We start from the raw sequence: 26,584 nt of genomic DNA, 5'->3' as shown, positions 1-26,584 counted from the left end.
TTTTACTTTGATTTTGGAAAGAAACAAAAAACTAATATTTTATGTTGCCAATATATTTTTCCATTGAACTAAGTTTTAAATCCAAAATTGCAACCAACTTTGATATGGAGGTCTCTGAACGAGACATGGGATGATGGTTATTTTCAGACTGCATGCATGTACCTGTGAAGCTGTCTCATTGCATTACTTCAGGTGTGCTGTAGACACAGAATTTGAAGTATAGAGCAGCAGCCCTGAGGTTTTCTTCCTCTTGAACAGTCGACTTTTTTCCTCCAGATTCTTTATCTCAACTTCAGCATTAACACTGGTTTTTTTGGAGAGTCTGTAGTCCTGTTTGTGGTAGATGGTTGTAGTCTTGTCAGGTTGGCAGACCCCTTCTTTCAAAAGAAATCCAAATTTTGTTTTTCTAGTTGGCTTTTGAGGTTTACTTTCTTTTATTGTGTCCTACTCTCAATGCAAAGTAAAAGAAGGAAATGGATACTTTTCTGGTATAAGACAACAGGGCTATTGCGGGGAGGTTGAGCTTCATTTGGTTCTTATCAGAAGTTTATTATGTCTATCTTGTATTTATTCCTTGGCAGCATGATATGGGACTATGTGGGGTATACTCTGGTGGTGAAACCCTTAAGTCTTAGAGTTCTGACTCTTCATGGCTATCTGTTATTTAGGTCAGTTGGTGAGATTTTTTTTTTAAACTTATTTCTTATTTATTGATGATAGAGAGAGAGAGGCAGAGACACAGGCAGAAGAGAGGGAGAAGCAGGCTCCATGCCAGGAGCCCGACGCGGGACTCGATCCCGGGACTCCAGGATCACGCCTTGGGCCAAAGGCAGGCGTGAAACCACTGAGCCACCCAGGGATCCCCCCAGTTGGTGAGATTTTCATTTGCAGTTGCGAAGTGCTCTGAAGAAATCAGCGATTCAGAAGAGAATGAGCACTTTAAAACCATCTATGAAAGAGAATAGCAACATAGTCTGGATGACATGGTGGGCAGAACAAGTATCTAACACAAAGCCAGTGATCCCTGCATTGGACTGTGTTTTAGAAAATGATTTTTGAATGCTTAACGCCTAATGCTAGAAATAAAACCAAAGTACTGTGTCAGGACCAAGAATCACTAAGTGTTAGTAATAGATGAATATGAGAATGCTTGAAATAATTAGCATGTTTAAATTGGCCAATTGCTGGGATGCCTGGATGACTCCGTGGTTGAGCTCTGCTTTCAGCTCAGGGCGTGATCCTGGAGTTCACAGGGATCAAGGTCCACATCGGACTACCTGAGGGGAGCCTCCTTTTCCCTCTGCCTAGATCTGTGCCCCTCTCTCTCTCTGTCTCTCATGAATAAATAAAATCTTAAAAAAAAAAAATTTGGCCAATTACTGCCCAATATGTGAGTAGAACTGTGTGTAGACCATGTTGGATATTCAAGCTTCTATTCTTAATTCTGTTCTTAATTGCATAACTTACATTATTAAACACAAGTTAATTTCAAAATAGTGAGGTTCTTCGGAAATTTAGATACACCAAATCATGTATGAAATTCAGTCATACCACTTTGGTTGACACATAGTGGGTGCCAAGTGTTAAATGAAACAAGGCAGCCATCAGAGTAAGGTGGTTCTAATGCTCTTGTGGTCTACATGAACAAAATCTAAGCCTTTAAGTGCCTCAAGGTTATGAAATTAAAACTGAAGAACATCAATCACATAGCCAGCTAGAGTTTAAGCTACAGCCAAACAGATAATTTCCTTTCTTTGCTTCTACACCTTCTCTATATAAGTTTATTTACCCAGCTCCTCCCACCTAACCACTCAGGTTTGACACTGCCACATTCTAATTGATTTCTACTCAAATTCTTAAAATTTTCAGTATGCCTCAGTTAACAGTTTTAAGTGAGAAAGGAGCTACCTACTCTAAATGTCTCTTACATAGCTTACTTGATTCAGCTTTTTAAAAAGATTTTAATTTTTTTTAGAATAGTTTTAGGTTTACAACAAAAATGAGAGAGAGATTCAGACATTTCCCATATAATTCCTGCTCCTGCACACATTTTTATTATATTGTCTGTTTTTATTATGCTGTCATGAGATTAAAATAAATCTTAGCTTTTCAGAAAGATTTTGCAGGGAAGGGGATGAGAAGAGGGGAAAAAATGGTCTAATAGAGATCAAATTAGATTCATTTGATTTCTCTCATTCACAGTGCATCTTTCCTGGTCTCTCTTTTTTTTTCTCCTAATAGACTTTGGGAGAATTACTTTTTTCTTCATCTCCTCAAGTTTAACAAATATAATCTTTCCTTTTTCTTTCTGAAGTAAAATAGTTTCTCCTTAATTCTGTAATTCTCCTTAAATTCTATTTCTATTCTATTTCTATTTAGGAAAAAAACACAAAGATAACATGTTTTACTTGTCTCAGTAAAAAGCTATGTCTATTCTCATCTTTTATGGGCAGTCCCACTCTTTTATTCCTTGTATGTGTGTTTTTGTTTTGTTTTGTTTTAGGATTTATTTATTTATTTAAGAGAGCATAAAAGAGCACACGGGAGCAAGGGGAGGGGCAGAGGGAGAGAGAACCTCAAGTAGACTCCCTGCTGAGTGCAGAGCTTGACATGAGGCTCCATCTCACGCCCTGGAGATCATGACCTGAACCAAACTCGAGAGTCAGAGGCTTAACTAAGCCACCCAGGCACCCCTTTCCCTTGTTTATTTTTATAGGACAGCTTGAGAAGAAGAATGAAAATGCCAAGTTTACTGGTTTAATGTACTGGTTTAGAAAGCATTCTTTTGCTAGAGAACAGATAAAACCCAATCCATTTATTTTCTGATTTTTGGTACATTATGTCAGTCCAGTGCTTCAACTCTATGAGCAGCAGAGTGCTTCTGTCCATGGAAGCTGTTCCATGGCCTACTTTGTGGCAGTGATCACGTATTTTCCCAATTTTGGAAACTGAGCATTCATCTGTTGTGGTGCTTTATGTAAAAGCACCTGGATGATTCCTCCATTGAAATATTGGTGATGGGGGATCCCTGGATGGCTCAGTGGTTTAGCACCTGCCTTTGGCCCAGGGCGTGATCCTGGAGTTCCAGAATCGAGTCCCACATCGGGCTCCCGGCATGCAGCCTGCTTCTCCCTCCTCTTGTGTGTCTGTCTCTCTGTCTCTCTCTCTCTCTGTCTATCATGAATAAATAAATCTTTAAAAAAAATATTGGTGATGACTGAAATACTCTAACATTATATTCCAGCAGGTTGGTTGTGTTTACAGAATGTTGAGTGCCTATGTATTTAGAAGGCTTAAGGTGTGCTGGGGAAGAGACACAACCACGTAAGGAGCAGGAAGCTGCTAAGGGTTGTAAAAGGGAGTGGGCAGGTCTGTGAGAACTCTTGATGAGAACCTGGCCCATTGTGGTATCTTAAAGAAGTGCAATGTAAGCTGAGGTTGAGTCCCCAAGTGGAGTAGCAGGAGAGCATTCTAGGCAGTGGGGACAGAAATTGCTAGGTGGACATGTGGACTATTCAGGAAAGGCCATGTGACTGGTGAGCAGAGAAGTTATGAACTGGTTTGTAGTTGGGTCCTAGCCCCACTCCCATGTTTCATCCCCCCTAATGACCTTCCTTTCTCTTTGTTCTCTTACCATGATGTATAATACTTAGAGATGCCATGGTGGTGTCACAATCTAGGGCCACTTGTGAAATGAGGTGTTGTGGGCTGCCATTCTACTAAACCTTCATCAAGCTGTGTCTGATCCCCTTAAGGTGGGCATGGGGAGAGAGTAAAGTAAGCCAGCAGTAATAGCCAAACATGTCCTCTCTTTCCTTTTGTCTGCGCACTCGCTTTTTGCTGTTAATTTTCCTTTCCTTCTGGCCCCTACTGTTCAGGACATCATAAACAGCTTGTTATAAACTAAGTAAAAAGAGACTGTAAAAAGTTGTGTTAACCTAGAGAGTGTTTAGCAGAGAGAAAAAATACAATAGAAGAGGTTGCAACTGGTCTCTACTTCTGCACTAAATGACTTTCAGATCATCTGACCTTGCAACCTTGCCTGGCTCTGGTTCCTGACTGTACAGAGCTGGGTGGAGCATTTCCTGTCAGCCTGTCTTGAGAAGAAAGGCTGCTCTACTTGACCTGAAGTTGGAGATCTTTAATTTGTTGTTCTCTGTGTCTGTTGCATTCGCATTCTCCCCGCAGGGGCTTGGAGCCTACAGGGAAATACCTGGGGCGAACTTCACTTTGAGAATGCCTTGTTTGTACGCCGACTGGAGTTCTTCCTGTTCCTTTTCCTTGTTCTGTAAGTGGGTCCTGTAGATTCCCTTTTGCATTTTGGTTCTGGATCTGATTGTTCTTCTGTTGTATTATTTCTGGCTGGTGGTTGACCTTAAAGCTCATGAAAGTCAGGTGTATATAATATACTTAGTGAGCATTCAGACTCAGCTATCCCAGCCTGTTCGAGCAGATGTTATCCACTGCTTTGCCCTTTAGGCTGTAATCTGCTCACCCTCTTCAAATTCAAGACCTACTCTGATGACTAAACTGAAGAAGAATGCCTCTTTAAATGTTTGGAAACTGATGGGCTGTTTTCTTATTCCTGCTCTGCCAGTTCTTTGTTTTTCCTGTAGTTTGAATCAGTCTCTTGATTCTTGACAAAGATGTCTGATAGGATGATTCACCTGTGCTGTCTGGCTAGACCCATTCCTCACTCCAGGATATGAACTAACAATTGCATCATGCTGTCCTTTATGGAATATTAGAAGCTTAGTTCTAGATTACTGTAATATTTAGATTTAAACCAAAGAACTGGGATCCCTGGGTGGCGCAGTGGTTTAGCGCCTGCCTTTGGCCCAGGGCGCGATCCTGGAGACCCAGGATCGAATCCCGCGTCGGGCTCCCAGTGCATGGAGCCTGTTTCTCCCTCTCTCTCTCTGTGACTATCATAAATAAAAAAAAAAAAAAACAAAACAAAAACAAAGAACTTCGGTTTCTTTAAACCAAAGAACTTCTATCAGATGAGATAATCTTTTTACTAGAAGAGTTGGTGAGAAGATCACCTGGGAACTTCATCTGGTGCAACGCTATAATAACCTGTGAGCCAAAACCTGACTGATCATGCTTTCCTGAAGAATAAAAGTTAAATTACTCATTGCTCACATGGTTCTAGCCATCGTCTTCCTGTGCTCCCTGAAAAAAGTCTTCTCTAATAGTCTTCCTAGTTTTGCTACTATCAGTAGCTAACATTTACTGGACATTTATTATTCGAAGCCACAGCTTAAGTGCTCTGGATGGTCTATCTTTTGAATAAGTCTTACAACCAAAAATAAACAACAGTTATTTTCTGAGGCCTTTTACATGTAGAGATGCAGATGATATGTAATTCCAGTTCAGACAATTCTGCAGAGCTTTTAAAAAATTGTTTTTGGGACACCTAGGTGTCTCAGCGGTTGAGCGTCTGTCTTCAGCTCAGGGCATGATCCTGCAATTCTGGGATCAAGTCCCACATCGGGCTCCCTGCATGGAGCCTGCTTCTCTCTCTGCCTGTGTCTCTGCTTCTCTCTGTGTGTCTCTCATGAATAAATAAATAAAATATTTTTAAAAATTATTTTCAAACTTTTTGGATTGTAACTCCTCAGAATTATATATGTATGTGTCTGAAATAAAAGTTTCATGGAATGATACTTATGCCTGTTACATATTTTTCTATTCCAAATTATACAATTAAAAAGACCACAAGACCACAAGGGCACCTGGGTGGCTCATTCAGTTAAGTGCCTTCAGCTCAGGTCATGATCCCAGGGTTCTGGCTCAACCCCACTTTGAGCTTCCTGCTTGGTGAGGAGTGTGTTTCTCCCTCCCCCTCTGCCTTTCCTCTCCCCTCTTCTTGTGTGGGTGGTCCCTCTCTCTCTCTCTCTCAATAAATAAAATCTTTTTTTTTTTTTTTTTTTTTAAAGATTTTTTATTTATTCATTTATGATAGACATAGAGAGAGAGAGAGAGAGAGAGAGAGAGGCAGAGGGAGAAGCAGGCTCCATGCCGGGAGCCCGACGTGGGACTCGATCCCGGGACTCCAGGATCGCGCCCTGGGCCAAAGGCAAGCGCCAAACCGCTGAGCCATCCAGGGATCCCTGACCCTCTTAATCTCAGTGAGAAATCACCTCTCAGACTCAGTTTCTTCACATATAAAATGTGCTTAAGAATTGGCTGAAAAAAAAAAAGACCACAGACTGACCCTGACTCTTAAGTAGATTTTACTATATAAGAAATAACAGGGGATCCCTGGGTGGCGCAGCGGTTTGGCGCCTGCCTTTGGCCCAGGGCGCGATCCTGGAGATCCGGGATCGAATCCCACGTCAGGCTCCTGGTGCATGGAGCCTGCTTCTCCCTCTGCCTGTGTCTCTGCCTCTCTCTCTCTCACTGTGTGCCTATCATGAATAAATAAAAATTAAAAAAAAAAAAAAAAGAAATAACAGTGATGTTCTACTGTCATCTGGAGGGCCAGAAAAATCCAGACTGAACTATTTTTTTTTTTTAGGTTTTTAAATATTTTATTGAAAGAAAATAAACAGCCAGGAATAATTTTATTTTTTCTGGAAAAATTAATTCTTCCAAAATTATAATGAAATTATTCAAGATTGAATTGCAGCAGGATAAAATCGGCTTTTGAATGGTTTAGATACAACACATATCTGCAAAGCTAAATAAGCTTACTGATACTGAATCTTTTACATTAACTGAGTTTATTTTCATAGTACCAGTTGTTTTTATGTGTTATATAATCACTGAACAATATTTCAAAAATGATTTAAAATGACTGAAAAACAAAGATCTCCAACATCTCCGAAATAAGCAAAATATCAGTTAGAATTCGAACATTTACCGTCTTTAAGAAAAAGATTAATGGCTTAATCATTGTCTATTCCTATCAGATGAGTTGAGAATATGAATGCACTCAGAATTTTTGCTTGTTTTGCCAGCGAATATTGTACTACTTATTCACTGGTCTTAAACTTTCAATTCATATCCCACATCTTAATAATCCAGAGTTTTGGGTTTTTTTTAAATCTTTTTTTTTTTTTAATTTTATTTATTTATGATAGTCACAGAGAGAGAGAGAGAGAGAGGCAGAGACACAGGCAGAGGGAGAAGCAGGCTCCATGCACCGGGAGCCTGACGTGGGATTTGATCCCGGGTCTCCAGGATCACGCCCTGGGCCAAAGGCAGGCGCCAAACCACTGCGCCACCCAGGGATCCCAATAATCCAGAGTTAAAGGCTTTCCACCATGACACTGGATAGCAGAGCTTCCTTGGGGCTATTAAGATGGGCCCCCATTAGTAACTGTTTTAACCTTCACCGAACAGGCCTAGCCATCAATCTCTTTCCACCTGCACACTCTGATTTGCAACAACGATAACACGAGACCTGGATGAAAAGATCACGAAAAAACGAATAAGAAATACCCTAGAAGTTATCATCTTCCTCTGGCAGAAAACCAGGGATTTTGTTTCTTTAACAGAGAGAAAAGACACAGATTCAGTTCCTTTATGCAGCCATTGCTTATTGCATTTTTTTATCTCAATTTTAGATAAAAATGGAAATAGGGTTACATGGGAAATTATCATCAACATCTAGAGAATCAAAAAACAAGATGAGACTTATTCTATGAGTATAGTTATTCTATAGTATAGTTTAAAAAAAAAAAAAAGATTTTATTTATGAGAGAGAATAAGCTAAGGGAGGGGTAGAGGGACAAGCAGACTCCCTGCTGAATGAGGAGCCTGACACAGGGCTAGATCCCAGGACCCTGAGATCATGACCTGAGCTGAAGTCAGATGTTTAACTGAGCCACCCAAGTGCTCCTATGATTATAGTTTATAAAATTTGTATATTCTAAAAAAATAAATAAATAAAATAAAATAAAATAAAATTTGTATATTCTTATAGACAAAGACCAAAAGGAAACCTGGAAAAAAATATTCCAAATGTTTACTGAATATCTACTATGTGCTAAGCTTCATGCTAGGCTGAAGACACAAGATAGAACAATTGTTGGGTCAGTTAACTCCCTTTAAAAAAAAAAAAAAAATCTTTTCTAGTATATATACCTTGCATAGTTTGTTAAACCGGCATTAAGAAAAAAATTTTTTTAACTGATATTTTTATCTAGGGATGCTAGTTTGAAGATCCATATTAAAGACATGCCAAAACTAAGGCAGAAACAAAGCAATTACTTAGCTAGAAGAGACTTGACCTTCTCATGTTTTCCTTTGTCCCCTCACCCCCTTAGGTTAGCCGGTCATTAAGAACATAGAACAGACTGGGCAGGATCCCCAAATGAATTCATAACAAAATTTAATTATCTTTGAGGGTAAGGTATTTTTTAATAAAGAGTTCATTTTTCTCTTTAGGAGCTAAGTGAATAGTGAATAATACTAGCTATTTCCAATGGGAATTTCTGCTGCTTTCAACTAGATGACTGTTTCATTAATTCCACTGATACCTCTGACATGCCTTTCCCTCCCCTCTTTTCCTCTCCCTCAAATCTTACTGTGGACTGTAATAAGAGGAATTTAGGAGGAAATCAATATCAGTTGGCCTGTGCCATTAAAGAATAAAACAAATTCCTTTCCATCACTCTTCCCATATTTTAGGAGAAAATAGTCTCCTAAAACTTTTAAGCAGAAGGCACTCTTTAGGATATGGAAATCTCACTTAACATGTATCTCCACCCAAATTGGTAGTTACATTCTCCACATTTCATCGATGTTCTGAAATCTAGAGTATAGAGTTAGGACTGGCCTAGAGTTTATAAAAGTTAAGTTTTACCTTTACTGAGATGTTATCTTGTGTTGCTTGGCCTGTTCTTAGGAGATAGATCTGTGTACCCAATGGCTTGTTGGCATTGGTTATTATGCTGGAGTCAGGGAACGGATTTTAGCCCTACTTCTACATGTTCTAAAGCAGGCCACATGGTGTGTCTCAGCTTCCTTCTCATCTTTGAAGTGAAAGGCTGGACTGAGTATTCTCCAAGAGCCCTTGGAGCTCTGGGTCTGTGCTCTAAGACTTTCTCTTTGAGAAAATGCAGTCAAAAGCAAAGGCCTCATTAATAAATCATCCTTATCTGTGGTGGCAAAAATAATAAAACATTTTATATTGGGAATAATAGCCATCTGTGCTCATGTTCTGGTTTCAGTTATGACTTAGGAAAGGGACCTTAGAATCATTCATTGTCAGTTCATCCTTGAGAAGGTTTTGGTGGCATTTGTTGGCCTTTTTGGTTATAGTTGAGTATCATTTGTATCATGAGGACCTTTATGCCTTATTTAGGATCTGTATGACATGATATCATGATGCAGGCACATGGAAGTATTGTTGATAGCTTTGGTTTTCCCTCATCAGGAAGAGGTTTTCATAAGATGGAAAAATTAAAACTATTAGTGATACAAAAACAATTTTATATAAGATTTGGAAATTTTCTGTCTCTTTGGTCAGTAAAGAAGAAAATTAGGAAAGGGTTAGGAACAGAGTCTAATGTCAGTATATCATGATATTGTGTGTAGGGTAGATACGCTCATGTTCACCAATCTAGAATCCCAAACTAGGGGAAATTTCAGCCCATATTATTACATTATCTCTGTGTTTGTGGAAAGTTCATTTAAAAGTCCTTTTGAATCCATCTAAAGTGCAAATGCCTCTTATATTTTTAGAATGATTGATTCACAGGGGTAACTGTTGTTGGTGTCCAAAGCTATTTTATAAGTGTAATATTAATCTTCAGTGATTTCTGCAGTGTCATCCTTGTGCTATATGCAACCATTGGACTTTTCTGAGTGGACAGTGATCTGTATTCTCATTGGAGTATAGCTTCAACAACAACAAATACCATTCCTCAAGAGTAGCCACATGGTTATGTGCCCTTCCACACACCCTTTATTATCCACATTTACATATATGAAAAAGGATGCTCTCTTCCTACCATACACCTCTCAGATCCTACCAATTCTGCAAGTTTACATGTAATAAAAACATGATGAAAAAAAGAACGTGATGTAATTGGTCAGCCATTAGTCTTCTCTTTAATGTGAAGGTTTTTGAAGGTGGTTTATGCTGCCTTTGCTTCATAAATTGTGTTAATTCTTTAGAGTCCTAGGGTGAGTTTGCCAAATGAAATTATATCTGTTCTTCCTTCAACAGGGTTAATCATCTCATTTTAGTGGAGCCTTGGGGTTTTCCTGAGCGACCAGACCTTGCTGATCAAGACAGACCAATCCCAGTGTGGATCAGAGCCTTGGGAGCAGCACTGACTCCCTTTAACCCTTTAGCTGGCCTCAGGATTGCAGGACCCTTTGGTGAGTGCTTATATCTGTATCCTAGGAAAGCAAAATGTTTAGATTGGTAGTAGGGGAGTATTTACTGATGGCCATTGTTAGAGTCTTAAAAAACAAACTGAATCTTTCTCTCCTCCTCCTCTTAATTACTAAGTTCCTTTTTTTCCTCCTCTAAAAAGTAACAGTCCATGCATCAAAATAATGAAACCAGGATAATCTCAAAGAGGAATCTTTATATGGCAAATATTGGAATTAGCAAAACTGAGAAGGTGGGAAATGCTGCCGTTGGGGTTAGTCAGCCCAGGGTATGGGGAGAAGTGCAGCATGTTGACTTGTTGGGGACATTAGAGAGCCTTTGGCTAGTTGATGATATGCTGCTGGCAGATCACAAAGCCTGACTTGATTGCCCATGGGGATAACATGTACATATGCTCAGGTCCTCAGATTTCTTTCTTGCCCCATAATGTTAGAATGTTAAGAACATAAAATCGTCCTTTTCCACAGACATTTTAGGGACTCCTGATTAGTGTTTCTGGTCATATTTTACCAGTGTTTAGTCTCTGATGTAATTTTATTTGATTCTCAGCTCCTCTGTCTTCACCCAAAGCCAGGGGAATTTCCTTCCCTCATTGTCACCAGTGGTGATGGTTTGGACCTCCACTTTCCCTCCTATAATTTTGTATCAGTGAGGAATGCTTTTAGCTGCAAGTAGCTGAACACCTAAGTGGTTTAAACCATAGGACCTTTCATTATTTCCTTAACAAGCAGGCTAGAGGCAGGTGGTTTTAGCATTTAGCTAGTAGCTGGCTCATTGATGTTGAGGTTTGTGCCTGCAACTGTGACTCTCTTGATCTTTTTCCTCTTGGTGGTTGATGGCTGCTGTGGCAAAAAGCCTCCATTCCACAGAGCAGCACTCTGAGCAAGAAGAAAGGAGAGAATAGAAAATGGTCTTCTCTGCATAATGCTTTATCAGGGAAGACAGCCTTCCTTGGAAGGCCCCAGCAGGCCTCCTTATGTCTCTGTGCACCCCTAGTTCTTCCACTAGCAAAGAAGAATACATTTGTGTGGCTGATCAATTATCACTTGTTGCCAGGAGCTGGAGTGAGGGGCCCACTTTCCTGGGCATGTTGCTGCCTAACTGATAGGTAAGAGTCAGGTTCTGTTAGATGAGAAGAGAGGCATGGGGGTAGGGAGGGAGTTGGAATAACTGCTGCAGAGGGGATAGTAGATTCTGCTACCTACCCTCTACCCAGGCCCAGCCCCTCTTTGCTCTCATGCCTCTGTTTGGGATAGGGAGAGCCTTGGACTACACATGGATTGGGTTGGTGACTACACCATACTCCCTCAGTGCTCTGACAGCCTATCTTCCTCACCCCTCCTGGGTAGAGCCACTCCTCTTAGGTGCCTGGTCTTCCTTTGATGGGCTAGTTAAGAACTTCATTCAGTCTGTACAGTCTTGATTGTGCATGATTACAGTTATACAGGGAATAATTAAGGAAAGAGTTACAGTATGAAAAGAAACTAGGAGATAGTGGTTGGGGAGGGAGGGTACCTGGGAGGGGCCCTCTCATGCCATACCCTCTGTCTCCCACTATTGCATGGTTGGGGTTGGGCATGATCTAGAATATCAGCATCATAAGCATTCTCCATGGAGCTGTACAGTTCCTTCAGAGGTAGGAAAGAAGACCAATAAAGAAGTTAGACCTTGTTAGAATAATGGGCAGTGATAACAGAAAGGGAAACTGGCTAGCCCTTGGAGCCCCAAGAGGGAAAATAGTGACCAGATGGAGGCTTCTACTCTTCATCCTTTTTCCTCTGGGCAAAGGATGCCCTACCTCTCACCTCACAAGTGGATGGCCTTAGCCACGAGGATTGACAACGTCTTACGCAGAAACCCTGGGTTTATTTTTCCACAGAAGGACTTGTGTATTCCAGTTTACTTCATTTAAATACTAATGTGTTAAAATTTGTGGGAGAAATACAAGTTAAGGTAACTCAGACTGCTCTGTTCACCTGCCATATTTAATAGAATTTATTTGCCTACAAAGACAAGTCTTAGAAAATTAACTTGTATGTTTTGGGCTCCTGAAGTGCATCTATAAGGCAATATACAATACTCTTTACCTCTTATTTTAATTCTTAGGGAACTTGAGGAGAGCAGCTTCTAGGATCTGTGCTCGTTTCTACCTAAAATATATACTTAAATACACGTAATTTTACTCATTCTATAAGAAACACAAAACCTTTCTGTTAGTCTGTCAGTAAACTATAACTTAAAACATTTGTTTTCTGTTATGTAGGCTTAAGTCTAGTGCAGCGTTTAAGGCCTGATTTCAAACGGAAGTATTCTTCAATGTTTGAAGATGACACCGTGACAGAGTACATCTACCACTGTAATGTGCAGACTCCAAGGTAAGGATTAGGATTCTAAATTTACCCTGTTAGTGTTTTACACTTTTGTGTGTATGGGAATACTCTAGGAGATTTTTATTAGTAGTTAACTGACTAGTACTTCTTAATTTACACATGTATACATGGAGTGCCTACTACGTAAAACAATTGTTTTACATGTTACAAACTGGATGCTAATGAAAGACTGAGAAGCAGGAGGTCCTGTCTTCCCCAGAATTGCTTATGGATAAGTTGAGGAAGCTTTGGTCCTGGACCTCTGAGAGGTGGTTAGAGTTGAGAGATGAAGAAGAATTTCAAATAAAACAGCATTTCCACACTGAGTATGCATGTTCTACAAAAAAAAAAAAAAAAAAAAAAAAAAAAGGGCTGCTGAATTAAATAAAAGTTAATGGTTTTCTGTACTGTGGATCTTCTTAGAAACTTTTGCTATGTGCCAAAAGGGTATTTAGTCTCCCAAGTGTCTGGGAGATGCCATTCAGCATGGTTCCAGTTCACATGATGACTACACCCCTCTTTTGCTGAGCACATTTTAGTGACCCTGGATCAGCATGAGAAGCACTGCTGTAGTGAGTGAAGAGTGAGTGAGGCCTGGAAGATGGGGGAGGGGGACTTTACAGGTGTTTTGACAGTGATTAGAAAAGGGGAGAAAGAAGGAGGAAGAGCAAGAGCATGTGAGCCCAGAAGCCACAGGGAGCAAGAGGGCCAAACAAAGGTGTTTCCTGTTTTTTAAAATATATGACTTATGAACATTAGATATATGGTACCAGTGGAGAAAGCCTGAAGATAGTAGGGAGCTGGAAGGAACCTGGAAGATAAGACCCTGGAGTTGCCAGGGAGAGGGTCTAGCAGGTAGTAAGCAGAGAGCTCTGCTTCTCATGCTTCATGGTGTACCAGAATTACTGGGGGAGCTTATCCAAAATGTGATTCCTGAGCCCTGTTCCTAAGACTAACTCAGTGGTTCTGGGCTGCATCTTTACAAATGCTTCAGATGATTCCTATGTAGGTGGACCGTAGGCCACACTTCAGAACCTTGAAGTGGTACTTCAGCTTTTCCAGGCTTGAGACTTGGGTACAAAGCCAAAAGACTCAGGGCAGAGCCAACTTCCCTCACCGTTGGCAGAGAACACGCACACCTGCTTTATTAAAGGGTCGAGGCTGTGGCAGCTATCAGGATGGAGCCAAAGTCTTAGTCTTTTCAATACTATACATTAGAGATTCTCTGGAGTGAAGGAGGCTGGAAAAGTTTGCGGTCCTGAAGACATTTGACGTTTTATGACTCACTAGGCTGGGTCTGGTGTACTAGGGCTTCATGCTCTACTGACTTGTTCCAACAGTATTTAGTGGTCAGTCCCAGGTACATCATCTGTTTTCTTGCTTGGTCTCTGTGCTTATTCTTTACTTCCATTTCAGGATTACATGTGCCTATGTAGTGGTAGTTTATTGTCTTTCTTGTGATTGAACTTAATTCTTCATAGCAGACAATTCTGAGTTATTCCTAATATTGCAAGGAAACAGAAGTAACAGCAGAGTGGATCTATCTTGGCAGTTTGCAAAGTGTTTTGTGTTCTTTTGTGTGATAATCAGTCACGTGTGGCCACAAGAGAAAACACAGAGGCTCAAGAAAGCAAAGTTTATTATACTCGCAGGTCCTAGAGAGGGGGGTCACTGAATGCCAGGAAAGGGTAACAGGGAAGCACCAGATTTTGGTCAAGTGGCAGAAAACAGCAGTGAAGAGAAAGCTGAGGCCAGAACTTTTATTGGGGGGGGCTCTTTAGGAAAGGCAAGGCAGGGGCATATGACAGACAGTTTAAGATTGGGTGGTTGAATAATTTGGTGGGCTCTTAAGATATAGGGATAGTTTCTCATTGTCTGGTAGCTGTGGCCCTAGGATAATGAAGGCAGAGGAATGTTGCCTCCTGGATGTGTGGGTGTACTGGAGAAGTATGGCTCTGGATTAGTTAGTTGCTACATGACAGCCACGTTCCCAGTTGAATTCTTTGCTGTGTCTCCAGGAGACACAGTCTCTCTCTAGCTAAAAAGGTTTTTATAAACATGAAACATGGGACGCCTGGGTGGCTCACCGGTTGAGTGTCTACCTTTGGCTCAGAGTGTGATCTTAGATTCCAGGGATTGAGTCCCACATCGGGCTTCCCTGCCTGGAGCCTGCTTCTCCTTCTGCCTGTGTCTCTGCCTCTCTCTCTCTCTCTCTCTCTCTCTCTCTTTCTCTGTGTGTGTGTGTCTCATGAATAAATAAGTAAAAAAAAAAGAAAAAAAAAAACCTCTTTATATGCAGAAAATAATATAAATACACAAAGAATACTTAATCTGCATTTCTTCTTATCTTGGTATTGGTTTTTTAGTATTACAGGTAAAAAGCTGGTGCCATGCACATGTTGAAAAGCTACCTTCTGCATTTGAAACAAGTTACAGTGAAAAAAACATTTTAACTCTCCCCCACAGGAAATTTAATAATGATAAGGTTGCATGTTTGATTTAGAAGAGGGTAACTTTTAATTACCTAGAGTTTAAAGCATCCTCGTTTTTCTAAAAGCATATATCTTCCGTGGGGTTTGTTTCTTACACTTTCTAATATTTTCTGTTTAAGCTGAGGTTTGTCTTAAGTGAAGGGAGAAACTAAGTCTGAGTGTTTTCATGGAGGTGGGGGTACAGTACATATTCTTCCACAGAAATCGTATGTGTTTTGTTTTCCTTTTCCTTAAGTGGTGAGACAGCATTCAAAAATATGACTATTCCTTATGGATGGGCAAAAAGACCAATGCTCCAGCGAATTGGTAAAATGCACCCTGACATTCCAGTTTCAGTGATCTTTGGCGCCCGATCCTGCATAGATGGCAATTCTGGCACCAGCATCCAGTCCTTACGACCACACTCATACGTGAAGACAATAGTAAGTGTGTGGGTTAGTTTGGGTTTTCAGTTGTAGGTGAAGCCTGCTGTATTATGTTTGTCTTCAGTGAGATTTCAGTTAGTCCCTGTGCTTTCAGATCTGAGTTAGACCAGCAGCCTGCATCAGGACCTGATGTCACTTGTGATGAGGGACAGGGCTTGTCCCACACACATCTTAATGTCTAAACTGGCCGTGCCTGTCCCTAGAGCTATGGCATCTCTGAGGTGGAGAGGAACATTCCAGTGGCACCTGACCAGCTCCCACCTCACAAGGCAGTGTGTTCTCACTTGGTTCATTGGATCTGCTGGCCCTGTCATTAGTAGTCAGTTTAGAATAGTTTTTTGCATATAAGATTTTAGCAAGGCCCAATAGATTCTTCTCTTTATTCTCGGATTGTTTATTTGATGGATATACATGAAAGTTACTACAAATCAGTGTTGTTCATTGTTTTATTTCTTTATAGCTGTTCTCACTTTCATTGCTAAGTGTTTTTGCTTATATCATTGTGTTTTACTAAATGCCTTTGCTCACTGACCTTCCAACTCCTTTTCCTTTCCCAGGCCATTCTTGGGGCAGGGCATTATGTGTATGCAGATCAACCAGAAGACTTCAACCAGAAAGTGAAGGAGATCTGTGACACTGTAGACTGAGCACGCTGAAGAGAATGTGGGAGAGAGAGCCTGCAGACTGACATAGTTTCTCAGCAATACTGTGCATTCTACCGTGCAGAGTGAGGAATACCACAAAAGAACCAGGCAGGCTTCTTTACTGTACTTCGCACATATTTTCTTTATGAAGTTGCTGCTTGCACATTTAATCCAGTTAGTGCCTTCTAGAAGAATGGCTTTCCTTTCTCCTACACAAAATTGAAATATTCAAGAGTCTCCGAATCTAATTAGCTTTAATAAAAGGTTATTTGTCCCTCTGCTATACTGAAAAATTGTAATTTTTCAACAGAAATTTTTTTGATTTCTATCTATCTTTGCTATGTCAGGTACTTTTTATATTTCATTCTATATTGCCAATTTTAAAAAATGATTACTGGGTCTATAATTTTATATACTGTAAAGGTGCACTTTATTTTCTTTGCTTGTATTTACCTTGTCTAATAACTGATATAGTTAATCACAGTTTCATGTGTTTTTATGTAAAAAGCTATCACTTGTTTAGAATCTTTCACTTCATTTTTGAAATGGAGTGAGGAGACAGCATTTTGGCTAAAAAGATGGGAATTGATCACTAGCATTAATTTTTCTGATTTTCCTCTGTTGTCTAAGGCTACAAAGCCATGCTCAACATTTTAAATGTGGTCCATCCTGATGTATCTGCAGCAACAGAACTCCTTGAGATCTTTTATATGTGAAATAATTCTATACTTTCAGGGAAACATGACATTAGTATTTAAGTGATTTAAGTACCTAAAAGCCTTAACTAAAAGTTAGTCCTTTCTTCCCCCATTAATAAGATTCTTTTCATGAGCCAGGATGCAGCATAAGGAACAAATTGCCTTCTGAGGGGATATTAAGACTGCTATCTTCCAGTAAGCCTATCATATATTGTCATTAACCTCTAACTCCTGTGTAGATGGGTGCTAAAACTGGATTCCATTTTTAACCACTAAAATACAAAAATAGGTGGTGCTATTGCATCTCATGGCACCAGAAATGAGATAGCACTTGGTTATTGGGTTTTGTTTTTGTGTTTGAGGTTTGTGTTGATTAAATAATATACATACTTGAAGCTATGTATTATAAGAGCTATATAAGATTGATTGAACTGTTTGACAATAACTACCATCACGTGTAACACTTTCTTGCTGTTTTAAAATGGGGAAAAACTTTGAAACTGTGAAAGTTGCCATGTGGTAACTGGCTGCTGAGAAGACCCTCCAAAAAAGAAAATTGAATAGGACTGTCATTAACCAGGCTTCTTTGCTTCATGTTTTGCTAACATTGCTTGTCTAGGAGAAAGGTGGTTATGTAAATAAAAACAGTGAACCAGAGCAAATAATGATTTAATGTTTTTGACTATTGTGTTTTTTAGATGGTTAATTAGGAAATCTAGTTAGGAAATATAAGATTGAATCACTGTGGATTAACTGCCAGAAAGAGCAACTGTTCTATTTTCAACGTTGTCTTCCCTACAAAGGAATAGGTAGATAGAGTGAAGTGCAAGAGATAGCTTTCCAGTGAACAGTTTGTCTCAGTTGGCACTTTAGCTAGGTAACTGCAAAAGGTAGCATGAGAGCGAAGACATGTTGTCAGATCTCTCTACCTAAGAACAAAAGTAGCCTGTACTTTTCAGTTAGTATCTTAGAGTGCTAGCTCCAAACCTTTAAGTGGTATACAAATAATTTGGGTAATATTTTTGTATTTTTGACACACTCCGACTCTTACTTGGGTAAATGACAGTTTTTACTTGCACAGCAAGGTTTCTTCAAAGGAAACTTGGTCCCAGCTTAGTAAGTAGAGTTCCTGGCCACAGATGTGTCAAGTGATTCGGGAAAAAGTTGTACCCAAATGTCAAGTGGAACTTATTTTCCTACCAACTGATTTTGCTTTATTTGAGATATATTGTCGTAATTCTTTTTAGAAGTTAAATTCTCCCTTGGGTTATAGAATATGTAATTTTGTGAACATTGAGCTAGCAGAGAAGGTCAGAATCCTCAAATTCCTAAAAATAAGTAGGTGCTTAATGTTTTCTTAAAAATCTATTACAGTATTTGATCTTTGCTAAATTATGCACAATGTACTTTTAACTTTATTTTGCAGAATAAATTTTATTTTGATAGTTGCAACAAGTCAGCTGCTGTATATTTTCTTGAGTTTTTGGTATGGCCTCATCTGTTTATACTAGTTACTCATAAGACCATGGATCCAGTGTGTGGGTATAGTGACGCGTGTTGGCATTGGGTGGGAAGGCTACTCTGCAGTATGCCGACCTCCATATGTGGTGGTTCCTGTGTTCATGCACCCTTAGTGTGATGTCTATTTCCTTCTAAAACTAATTTTCAAGAGAAAGTTTGCCTAGAGTTGGTTTCAGAATATTATTTAGAAAACACTTTTGAAGTGTCTCTGTTTATGTAGATATGTTATATATGTGTATATGCATATGTATTATATATGTATATAATTACATATATATTACATATATATAAAGGGTGTCATTATGTGGAAGAAAACGAAGTTCAATCCATTTCTCATACTGCACAAAAATAAAATCTGAATAGATCAGAGACCCAGCTGTGAAAATGAAGCCTAAACAAACTACAAGAAGATATGTATGAAGGAGGGAATCTGAGAGGAGGGAATATAATAATCTGAGAGAAGGGAAAACTTTCCTGTAACTGAAAATCCAGAAGCAATAATGGAAAAGTTTGCATCTTTTTTAAAAATTTTTATTTATTTATTCATGAGAGAGAGACAGAGATACAGGCAGAGGGAGAAGCAGGCTCCATGCAAGGAGCCTGACATGGAACTTAATCCTGGGTCCCCAGAATCAGGCCCTTGGCTGAAGGCAGCACTAAACCGTTGAGCCACCTGGGCTGCCCAAAAGTTTGCATCTTTAACTGAAGGTAAGAGTTTTGGATGGCAAAACAAAAAAAGTTATAAGGTAAACTGGCAAAAATATTTGCACTGTTTGTTACAGAGGGTCCACATAGCTCTAATATATGAGAAATTTTAAAACTTTAAGAAGAATAGGCAAAAAGATATGAAGAAACAGTTTCTGGAAAATAGAATGCAAATAGCCCTTAAACATAGGAAGGCATGCTTACTAAGAGAAGGGCAAATTTCAACTACTAAGATACCATTTCTTACCTGGTCAGGTGGGGGACAATCCAAGTTACACAATACACTGCTGTTGCTGAGATGGTGGGGAATCCACTCTGAAAATTATAAGTTCCTATGAATGGAATTTGTTAATAAATAGCAAAATTAAGTATGAATTTGTTTCTTATCTGGGCAGTCTCACTTCTAAGAATCTATCTGAGACACCCTGGCAAAAATCTGAAATGGTGTATGCACAAAGATCTTCATTATAACATGATAGCCACTAAAGATTGGAGGCCTTCTAATTCTCCACTGAGGGCATTGATGGAAGAACCAATGGTACATCCATAAAATGGAATACATAGTAGGGAAAGGAAATGAGGATTCTTTCTGTAGACCATTCTAGAGTTACCTCTGGAGTAGAGGAAGTGAAGAATGGGATCTGTGGTATGCTACTTATTGTGCAGGAAAGGAGATGACAAATGAAATTTAATGCAGCGGAGAGTGTGTTAAACCAATAAATAATAAATCAGTTCCCTTTGTGGTAGTTTTAGGGAGCTGGACAGGGATGGCAACTGAATCTGTATCTTGTTTTATACTTTTTACTTTGGGATCCTTCAATGTTTTCTAATAAAAAAAAGAAAAGCAACTCTTAAAACTAAGACAAAGTTAACTATATCAAGCTGGAGGTAAAACCACATATAGAATTTCTTCAAGTGACTAAAACCCACATTTTGTCTGCACTTCCGTAAGGAAATATATCCAACAGACCAAAAAATCACAAAGAAATCTTAAACTGCATTCAGTATTTTTGTTTTTAACAATGAGATTGACATCATCATTTTGAAACTGTGTTGATAAAAAAACACATATTTATTATGTAAATGGAATCACAAACCAAGATTCTCAGCACAAAAGAGATACAAGACTCAAGTAAAAACTGATTGTATATTTCAATTGGAAATACCAGTAACATGCTGTGATTTATTTTTCTTTTTCTGAAAAACACATATTACATAGTTTTGTCCCCTGAAAGGTCTTGAAGCAGTCACAGCCCAGTGGTGAGGCCCAGCCTGGCACCAAGATTGTCTCACTAAAGGGGCAGGGAAAGGATAAGATGAGGCTGGACCATCTTGTGCTTGAAAGCAAGGAACCAATCAGAGTAAGGTCGTGTCAGAAGGACCCAGGAGCCAACTTAAAGGCTCCTGTTGGCCAAAGATGGAGCAATTTGAGCATATGAAAGGACAGTGGATTGACATACGAAATATATACAAATCCATGAGATCATAATGATAGTTAAAAACAATAGATCACCTTTGGAGGTTCCTAGGGTACCAACCCATTATTTTAAAAATTGCTAACCGGAGAAATGAGACTTCTTGACCTCTTTTGTATATCAGGTTAACTGGATAAGGGAAAGTTCTTCACTTGAGAATCATAGCTAAATGCCAGAGAAATGATAGGATTAAGAAAGCACCATTTGTCACTTCTAGTGAAATCATGGATCTTGGTTGCTAACAGTGTTAGATGAAAAGTTGATGGAAAACATTTTGTTAAATGGCTCATGTTGATAACCTGCAAACCTAGTGATCAATCTTAGCGTTACTAAAAAAGGAACAGCCAGAGGTTAATGCCTCCAATGTGTTTCAATAGCAAGGACCCAACACCAGCCACAATGAATTATTGGCTAAAACAAAATTGAACCTGAATGTAAATCAAGCTTCCACATCTATGATCAGTTTGTAAACACAGTATTGAATATGTTAAACAGCACACCAAATCCAGAATGTAGGAAATTCCATGGGACAAATAACCCAGTTTGTTCAACAAGTTGAATGTGTAAATGGATGGTGAGACTTAAAGACTGAGGGAAGCTTAAAGAACTTGTTTGAATCCTAATTGAACAAAAAAACATTTTAGACTTTTTTTGAGACAGAAAAGTTTAAGATGGATTTGATAGCAGATATTAAAGAATTACTAATTTTGTTGGGTGAAAAAATGGCATAGTAATTACATTTGTTTTTTAAAAGCCCTTATCCACTAAGATACACACTAAAGTATTTGTAGTTGAAATTATGACTGGGATTTACCTAAAAATATTCTAGGAAAAAAAGGGGCAGGAAATAAAATGAGCAGAATGTTGTTATGTTGAAGCTAAGGGACAGAAACATAGGGGCTTATGTAGGGGTTTATTATTCTGTTTTACTATGCATGCTTAAGCATTTATATAATAGGAATTTAAGGATGGAAGAGAAAGGGAAAAGATTGGGGACTGCCAGTAGAGACAACTTTTTTTTTTTTTTTTTTGAAAAGAAAGAGCGGACAAGTGGGTAATAGCTAGAGGGGGATCCTGATGAATAACCCAGCAGAGAGTGGGGGAAGATGGTGCCACAGGAGAGAATGGTTGGGGTGATATATTAGCAAAGCTAAGAGCAAGTAGGGACTCTTAGATACTATTGGTAGGACTGTAAATAGCTATTACCCCTCGACAAGTAATTTATAATGGCAAAATTATAAATGCTACCTGACACAGCAGTTTGTTTGCAGTGTTCAATCTTACAAATACACCAGCACCAATGTGCAAAGATATATACAAGATTTTCATTGCAACATTGTAATATTAAAAGTCTGGAGCTCAGGGCACCTGGGTGGCTCCATGGGTTAAGTGTCTGCCTTCAGCTCAGGTCTTCATCTTGGGGTCCTTGGATCAAGCCCCAAATTTGGCTCCCTGCTCAGCAAGGAGTCTGCTTCTTTCCTCTCCCTGTGATCAATCGTTGATTGATCCCCCTGCTCGTTGTCTCTTGCTTTCTCTCAAATACATAAATAAAATTTTAAAAAGAAACGTCTGGGGCCCAATATTTGATTAAATTCCAGTATATCCATATACCAGAATATTATACAGCCTTAAAAATGAGGTAAATCTCAATATATAGGTATCAAATCTTCACATTGTATACCTGAAATTTATTTATATGCCAATAATAATGAAGCCGAAAAACATAGGTACATCCATAGATAGGTCTATCAATGACAGTATGAAAAATTTTCAAAGTAATAAAAACAAAGATTTAAGAATAATGTGTATATAATGTTACACACATAAATAAACATATGCACACACATGAATAAATACATATAGAATAATATGTGGCTCTGAAATCATGTAAAGATGTACTTTCCTGCTCATATAAATGGACAGTTTGGGGAGGATAAATATGTACCCAAGTTGGTTGGCAGTGGTAAGCTTTGAAGAAGGACAAGTGTGTTTTGTACGTTCTTGTAATTTTAGATCCTTGTGCATTCGTTATGTTTTGGTAAAAATATATAAATAGAAAAAAACCTTAGTTAATAGTTAATACCAAATATTAGTTAATATTAGTTAATACCAAATAGGTAAGAAAATAACTAACAGGGCCTTATACACCAGTTGTGGTATTATCCCCCAGAATGGGGGCAGAGGGACAGGTGTTCAGAGTTTGGAAGGCTATAAGCCTCAGTAATTTAATGATCAAAAATTAAGCTATAAAGTCATAATTGGTCTGTCTGTTCTAAAATAGAAACACAGTCTCAACATGAAACTGCCCTCTTCATTTGCTTAATTTTGCTTAAACTTGTTGCAAGGGGCACCTGAATTAGAGTATCTCTGTATCTCTGTATTATGCTTCACATTTTTTTCTCTTTCCCCATCTCCTATGTACCACCATATCTCTCCTGCTATTTTAATGTTGAATTAGAAGTGATTACAACGTATTTGTCTATTTTCTGGCTATAGCCTGGCTTTAGGATCACTTAATCAGCTCCCAGATTTAATTTTTTTAAAATTTATTTATGATAGTCACACACAGAGAGAGAGAGAGAGAGAGAGAGGCAGAGACACAGGCAGAGGGAGAAGCAGGCTCCATGCACCGGGAGCCCGACGTGAGATTCGATCCCGGGTCTCCAGGATCGCGCCCTGGGCCAAAGGCAGGCGCCAAACCACTGCGCCACCCAGGGATCCCAGCTCCCAGATTTAAAATTGAAAAACATTCTTAGCGAGTGGTTTTCTAAATGAATGGGTAAGGAATGTTATTACACTATATATTTTAATCCAAAAAAAAAATTCTGGGGGCGCCTGGGTGGCTCAGTGGGTTAAGCATCTGCCTTGGGCTCAGGTCATGACCCCAGAGTTCTGGGACTGAGTCCTACCTTGGGCTCCCTGCTCAGCAGAGAGTCTGCTTCTCCCTCTCTTTCTGCCCCTCCCCCCTACTCACTCTCTCTCAAGTAAATGAAGAAAATCTTTTTTAAAAATTCCATATGCTCACTTAAGGCTTTAAAGGTTTCTGTGATGTGCCCATTAATTAAAAATTTAGAATAACTCATGCCTTGACAGAGGGGTCACTTGGCTGACAGATGTGAAGGCTGAGAGTTCCAAGTCGGGTTTACCACATCTTATGACACTAGACACTTGTCATGCAGACAGGTATGGAGAGCTAAATGACCAGGCCTATTTTCTCCTTGGTGAGATCAGATGTGTTAGTCACAATGACCAAGGTAGAGAATAAGTGCCTCATAAACATGACTGCTATGTTCATCATGTTCATTATGAGGTGCTGCTTAGTTTTATCTATGAATTTTTTATAATTGGAATGTACAGCAATGGAAGTAGCAAAACGTGAGGACCAGGATGCCAGACACAAATGACTGGTATTTCACCTTCCCGTGCCAAGCAGCTTGCTATCTGTCTGCTGATCTGTGAAAACCCCAGCAAATCTTGGACACGTATCACTTCAAGACTTGAAAAAGCTTCTCTCTGTGCAGTGGGTGGGACATCAGAGTTAGGAGACCTAGAGGGTCAAAGGTGGTGGTGGAGGGAGGCCGGAGCTACCTGCAGGAGACCGCTGATGGACAGCTGTCCGGTCTCTATGTGGCCCTCTTCAATAGCAAAGTTTTCAGTGATGATCTTAAGGGTGAAGCATCTCCTCTTCGCTTCTGAATGACCTCTCAGCTTCATGCGGCCAGGCACGGGAGATGTGAGCAGCTGACGCATCCTCCTTGGCAGCCGAAGAGATACTGCACTCAGAGCAACAAGGATCAGATTTGTGTGTCTGAGTCATCAAGGCTGCTTGTTACAAATGCAGAGCTGAGGCATTACACCCAAGAAAGTCTGATTCTGTAGATCTGTGGGCAGGGCCTGGGAATCTACATTTTCAGCACACCCCCCCCCCCCCCACACACACACACCTTCCCCTCAACCCATCTCTTCACTACATCTGACGCAGACATATCCATTGTTTGTTTGTTTCATCAGGTAGTTACTTGGGTTGGACTCAAACTGCAAATGCTATGTCTTGGTGGCAGCCGAGGTTTCAGTTCAATTATTTTATCCTTAGCTGTAGTCTGCCAGAAATTGGGGCAGAGATTATATTCAGACTCTGAGGCGCCTCTGTCTGGCTCTCTCCGTTCCAGGACTCTCCCTTCATTTTGCTGTGGCTGTGCTTGCCCTGAACTCTGTCCTCTGGATCTTGAAGCCAGAAAGACTGGTTTTCCACCCGAGTTCTGGGCCCCTCCCTATCTTGTGGCCCTGAGTGATGGCCTTCTTGAAAGAAAGCTAAGAGTCGCGAAAAAGCTGTTCTCCACTCCTAGTATCAAGTCCTTTCCTAAATCTGCTTGCTTTTGTTCATTCTCCAGGCTTTCATGTGGTATTTCCTTTATACTGTCCAGTGGGCGTTTGCTCTTAGCAGGTGCGCTGGTCCCCGGTAAGACCTTCCCCCGCTGTACTGGCAGCAGGGGTCCCGTTTTCCAGGGTTCTTTTGTACAAGTTTGAGACCTGGCTAGGTGGAGGCCTGTTGTGCTGTAAGACACACATATTATTTCTGTACTTCTTTACTTACCATTCGCCTGTTGTGGCCACATCTAGCAATCTGTGGATGTTTCACTTTACTGGAAAAATATAAGAATTAGCCAAGGCAGGAAAAGTGGTATGGTATTTGCACTGTTTTTAGAGAAGAGGCCCCACACTTAGCTGAGGTGAAAACCAAATATAGTTTGCAGTCAATATCCCCTCTGGAAACCACCGTTTCTGTCTTATCTCTCTAAAGCTGCTTTTTCTTTTATTTATTTATTTTTTTTGGCGCATCTATCTTTAGCTTTGACTGGCCTCATAGGCCTTGCTTACCCTGCCCACCAATGGCTCCAGGAACTTGCAACACTTCCCTGGTGCACTGTTTTTGGGCCCTCTGCCCTCTCTGGAATTTATTTCTCGTATTTATGGTTGGAGCCATGCTGGTTCATTGTAATCTAATAGCCCCAGTGCTGTAAATTTTTACTAAGCCAACAAAAAGCAAAAATGGTTAAATGCTTGAGAAATGCCAAATCCTCATAAATCAGGAAGGTTCCAACAATTTCAGTTGGTAAAGTACTGCAATACTCTGCATTACTCAGAATCCCAGGGCGTCAACTATAGGATAATATGAGTGAAGTCTGATTAGTCTGGAAATCAACAAAAATCTTGAGGTCTGGATGCTTTTCAACCTCTGCATTGCTGAGGGAAACTATTCATGGTTCCCTAAAACTAACCCATAAAAACTCTAAAAGGTGATGTTCCTGACATATTCCCTCCATGTCTACTGTGCTGATAACAAAGGAATTTTAAAATAATGATCTGAACTAATAAGGGGTTTATTTACTACGCTGGCACTGAGGAAGCAAGTCTGGAATTCTGATAGTCACTGTCCTGTGATGTGTGAATTGGTGCTCTGACATCTACCTCATCATTCATCTTTGGCCTGTGGGAACAGGAGCCAGCCATGAAGTCAGGTGTCACACACATACCATTCCTCCACTATTGGAGATACTGCTGAGAACCCAAGAGGAGAAACAAGGCCTGAGCCCTCAAAACAGTCCCCACTGAGCCTTGCACGCAAAGCCCTGGATATGGGAAGATGCAGAGACCGTCTCTCAACATTCAAGCAGCTGGCATTCTCACCTCAGTTCCCAATCTGCCAGGTGGCTTAGAAATTGATGTCAAAGCAAGAGTTTCGTGGTTCTTGGGAGACACTGAGCAGCAAGAAATAAGCTGGTACTTATTTCATTCTTACTACCTGCTCTGTGTATCTCAGGAGGGCTTGGATTTCATCCTAAGGACAACATGCAGGTGTGGAAGTATATACAAGGGGCGGGGGGGAGTTGCACATAAAAG

At 39.9% G+C, this 26,584-nt stretch overlaps 1 protein-coding gene across 1 annotated transcript in view; it reads left to right on the top strand.

Moving 5' to 3' along the window:
* The window catches only part of ABHD5 (abhydrolase domain containing 5, lysophosphatidic acid acyltransferase), a 34,660-nt gene extending 16,219 nt beyond the window's left edge, over positions 1-18,441 (top strand). The window contains exons 4-7 of the mRNA XM_038570263.1: positions 10,184-10,338; positions 12,618-12,729; positions 15,451-15,637; positions 16,198-18,441. Of these exons, the coding sequence (XP_038426191.1) occupies positions 10,184-10,338; positions 12,618-12,729; positions 15,451-15,637; positions 16,198-16,287 (544 nt within the window). The 3' untranslated portion in view covers positions 16,288-18,441. The remainder of the gene's footprint in view (positions 1-10,183; positions 10,339-12,617; positions 12,730-15,450; positions 15,638-16,197) is intronic.
* Positions 18,442-26,584: the final 8,143 nt, after the last annotated feature.

This window comes from Canis lupus, chromosome 23, assembly GCF_011100685.1.
Source record: "Canis lupus familiaris isolate Mischka breed German Shepherd chromosome 23, alternate assembly UU_Cfam_GSD_1.0, whole genome shotgun sequence".
Classification (NCBI taxonomy): Eukaryota; Metazoa; Chordata; class Mammalia; order Carnivora; family Canidae; genus Canis; species Canis lupus.
This window is presented reverse-complemented; position numbering and strand designations above follow the sequence as displayed.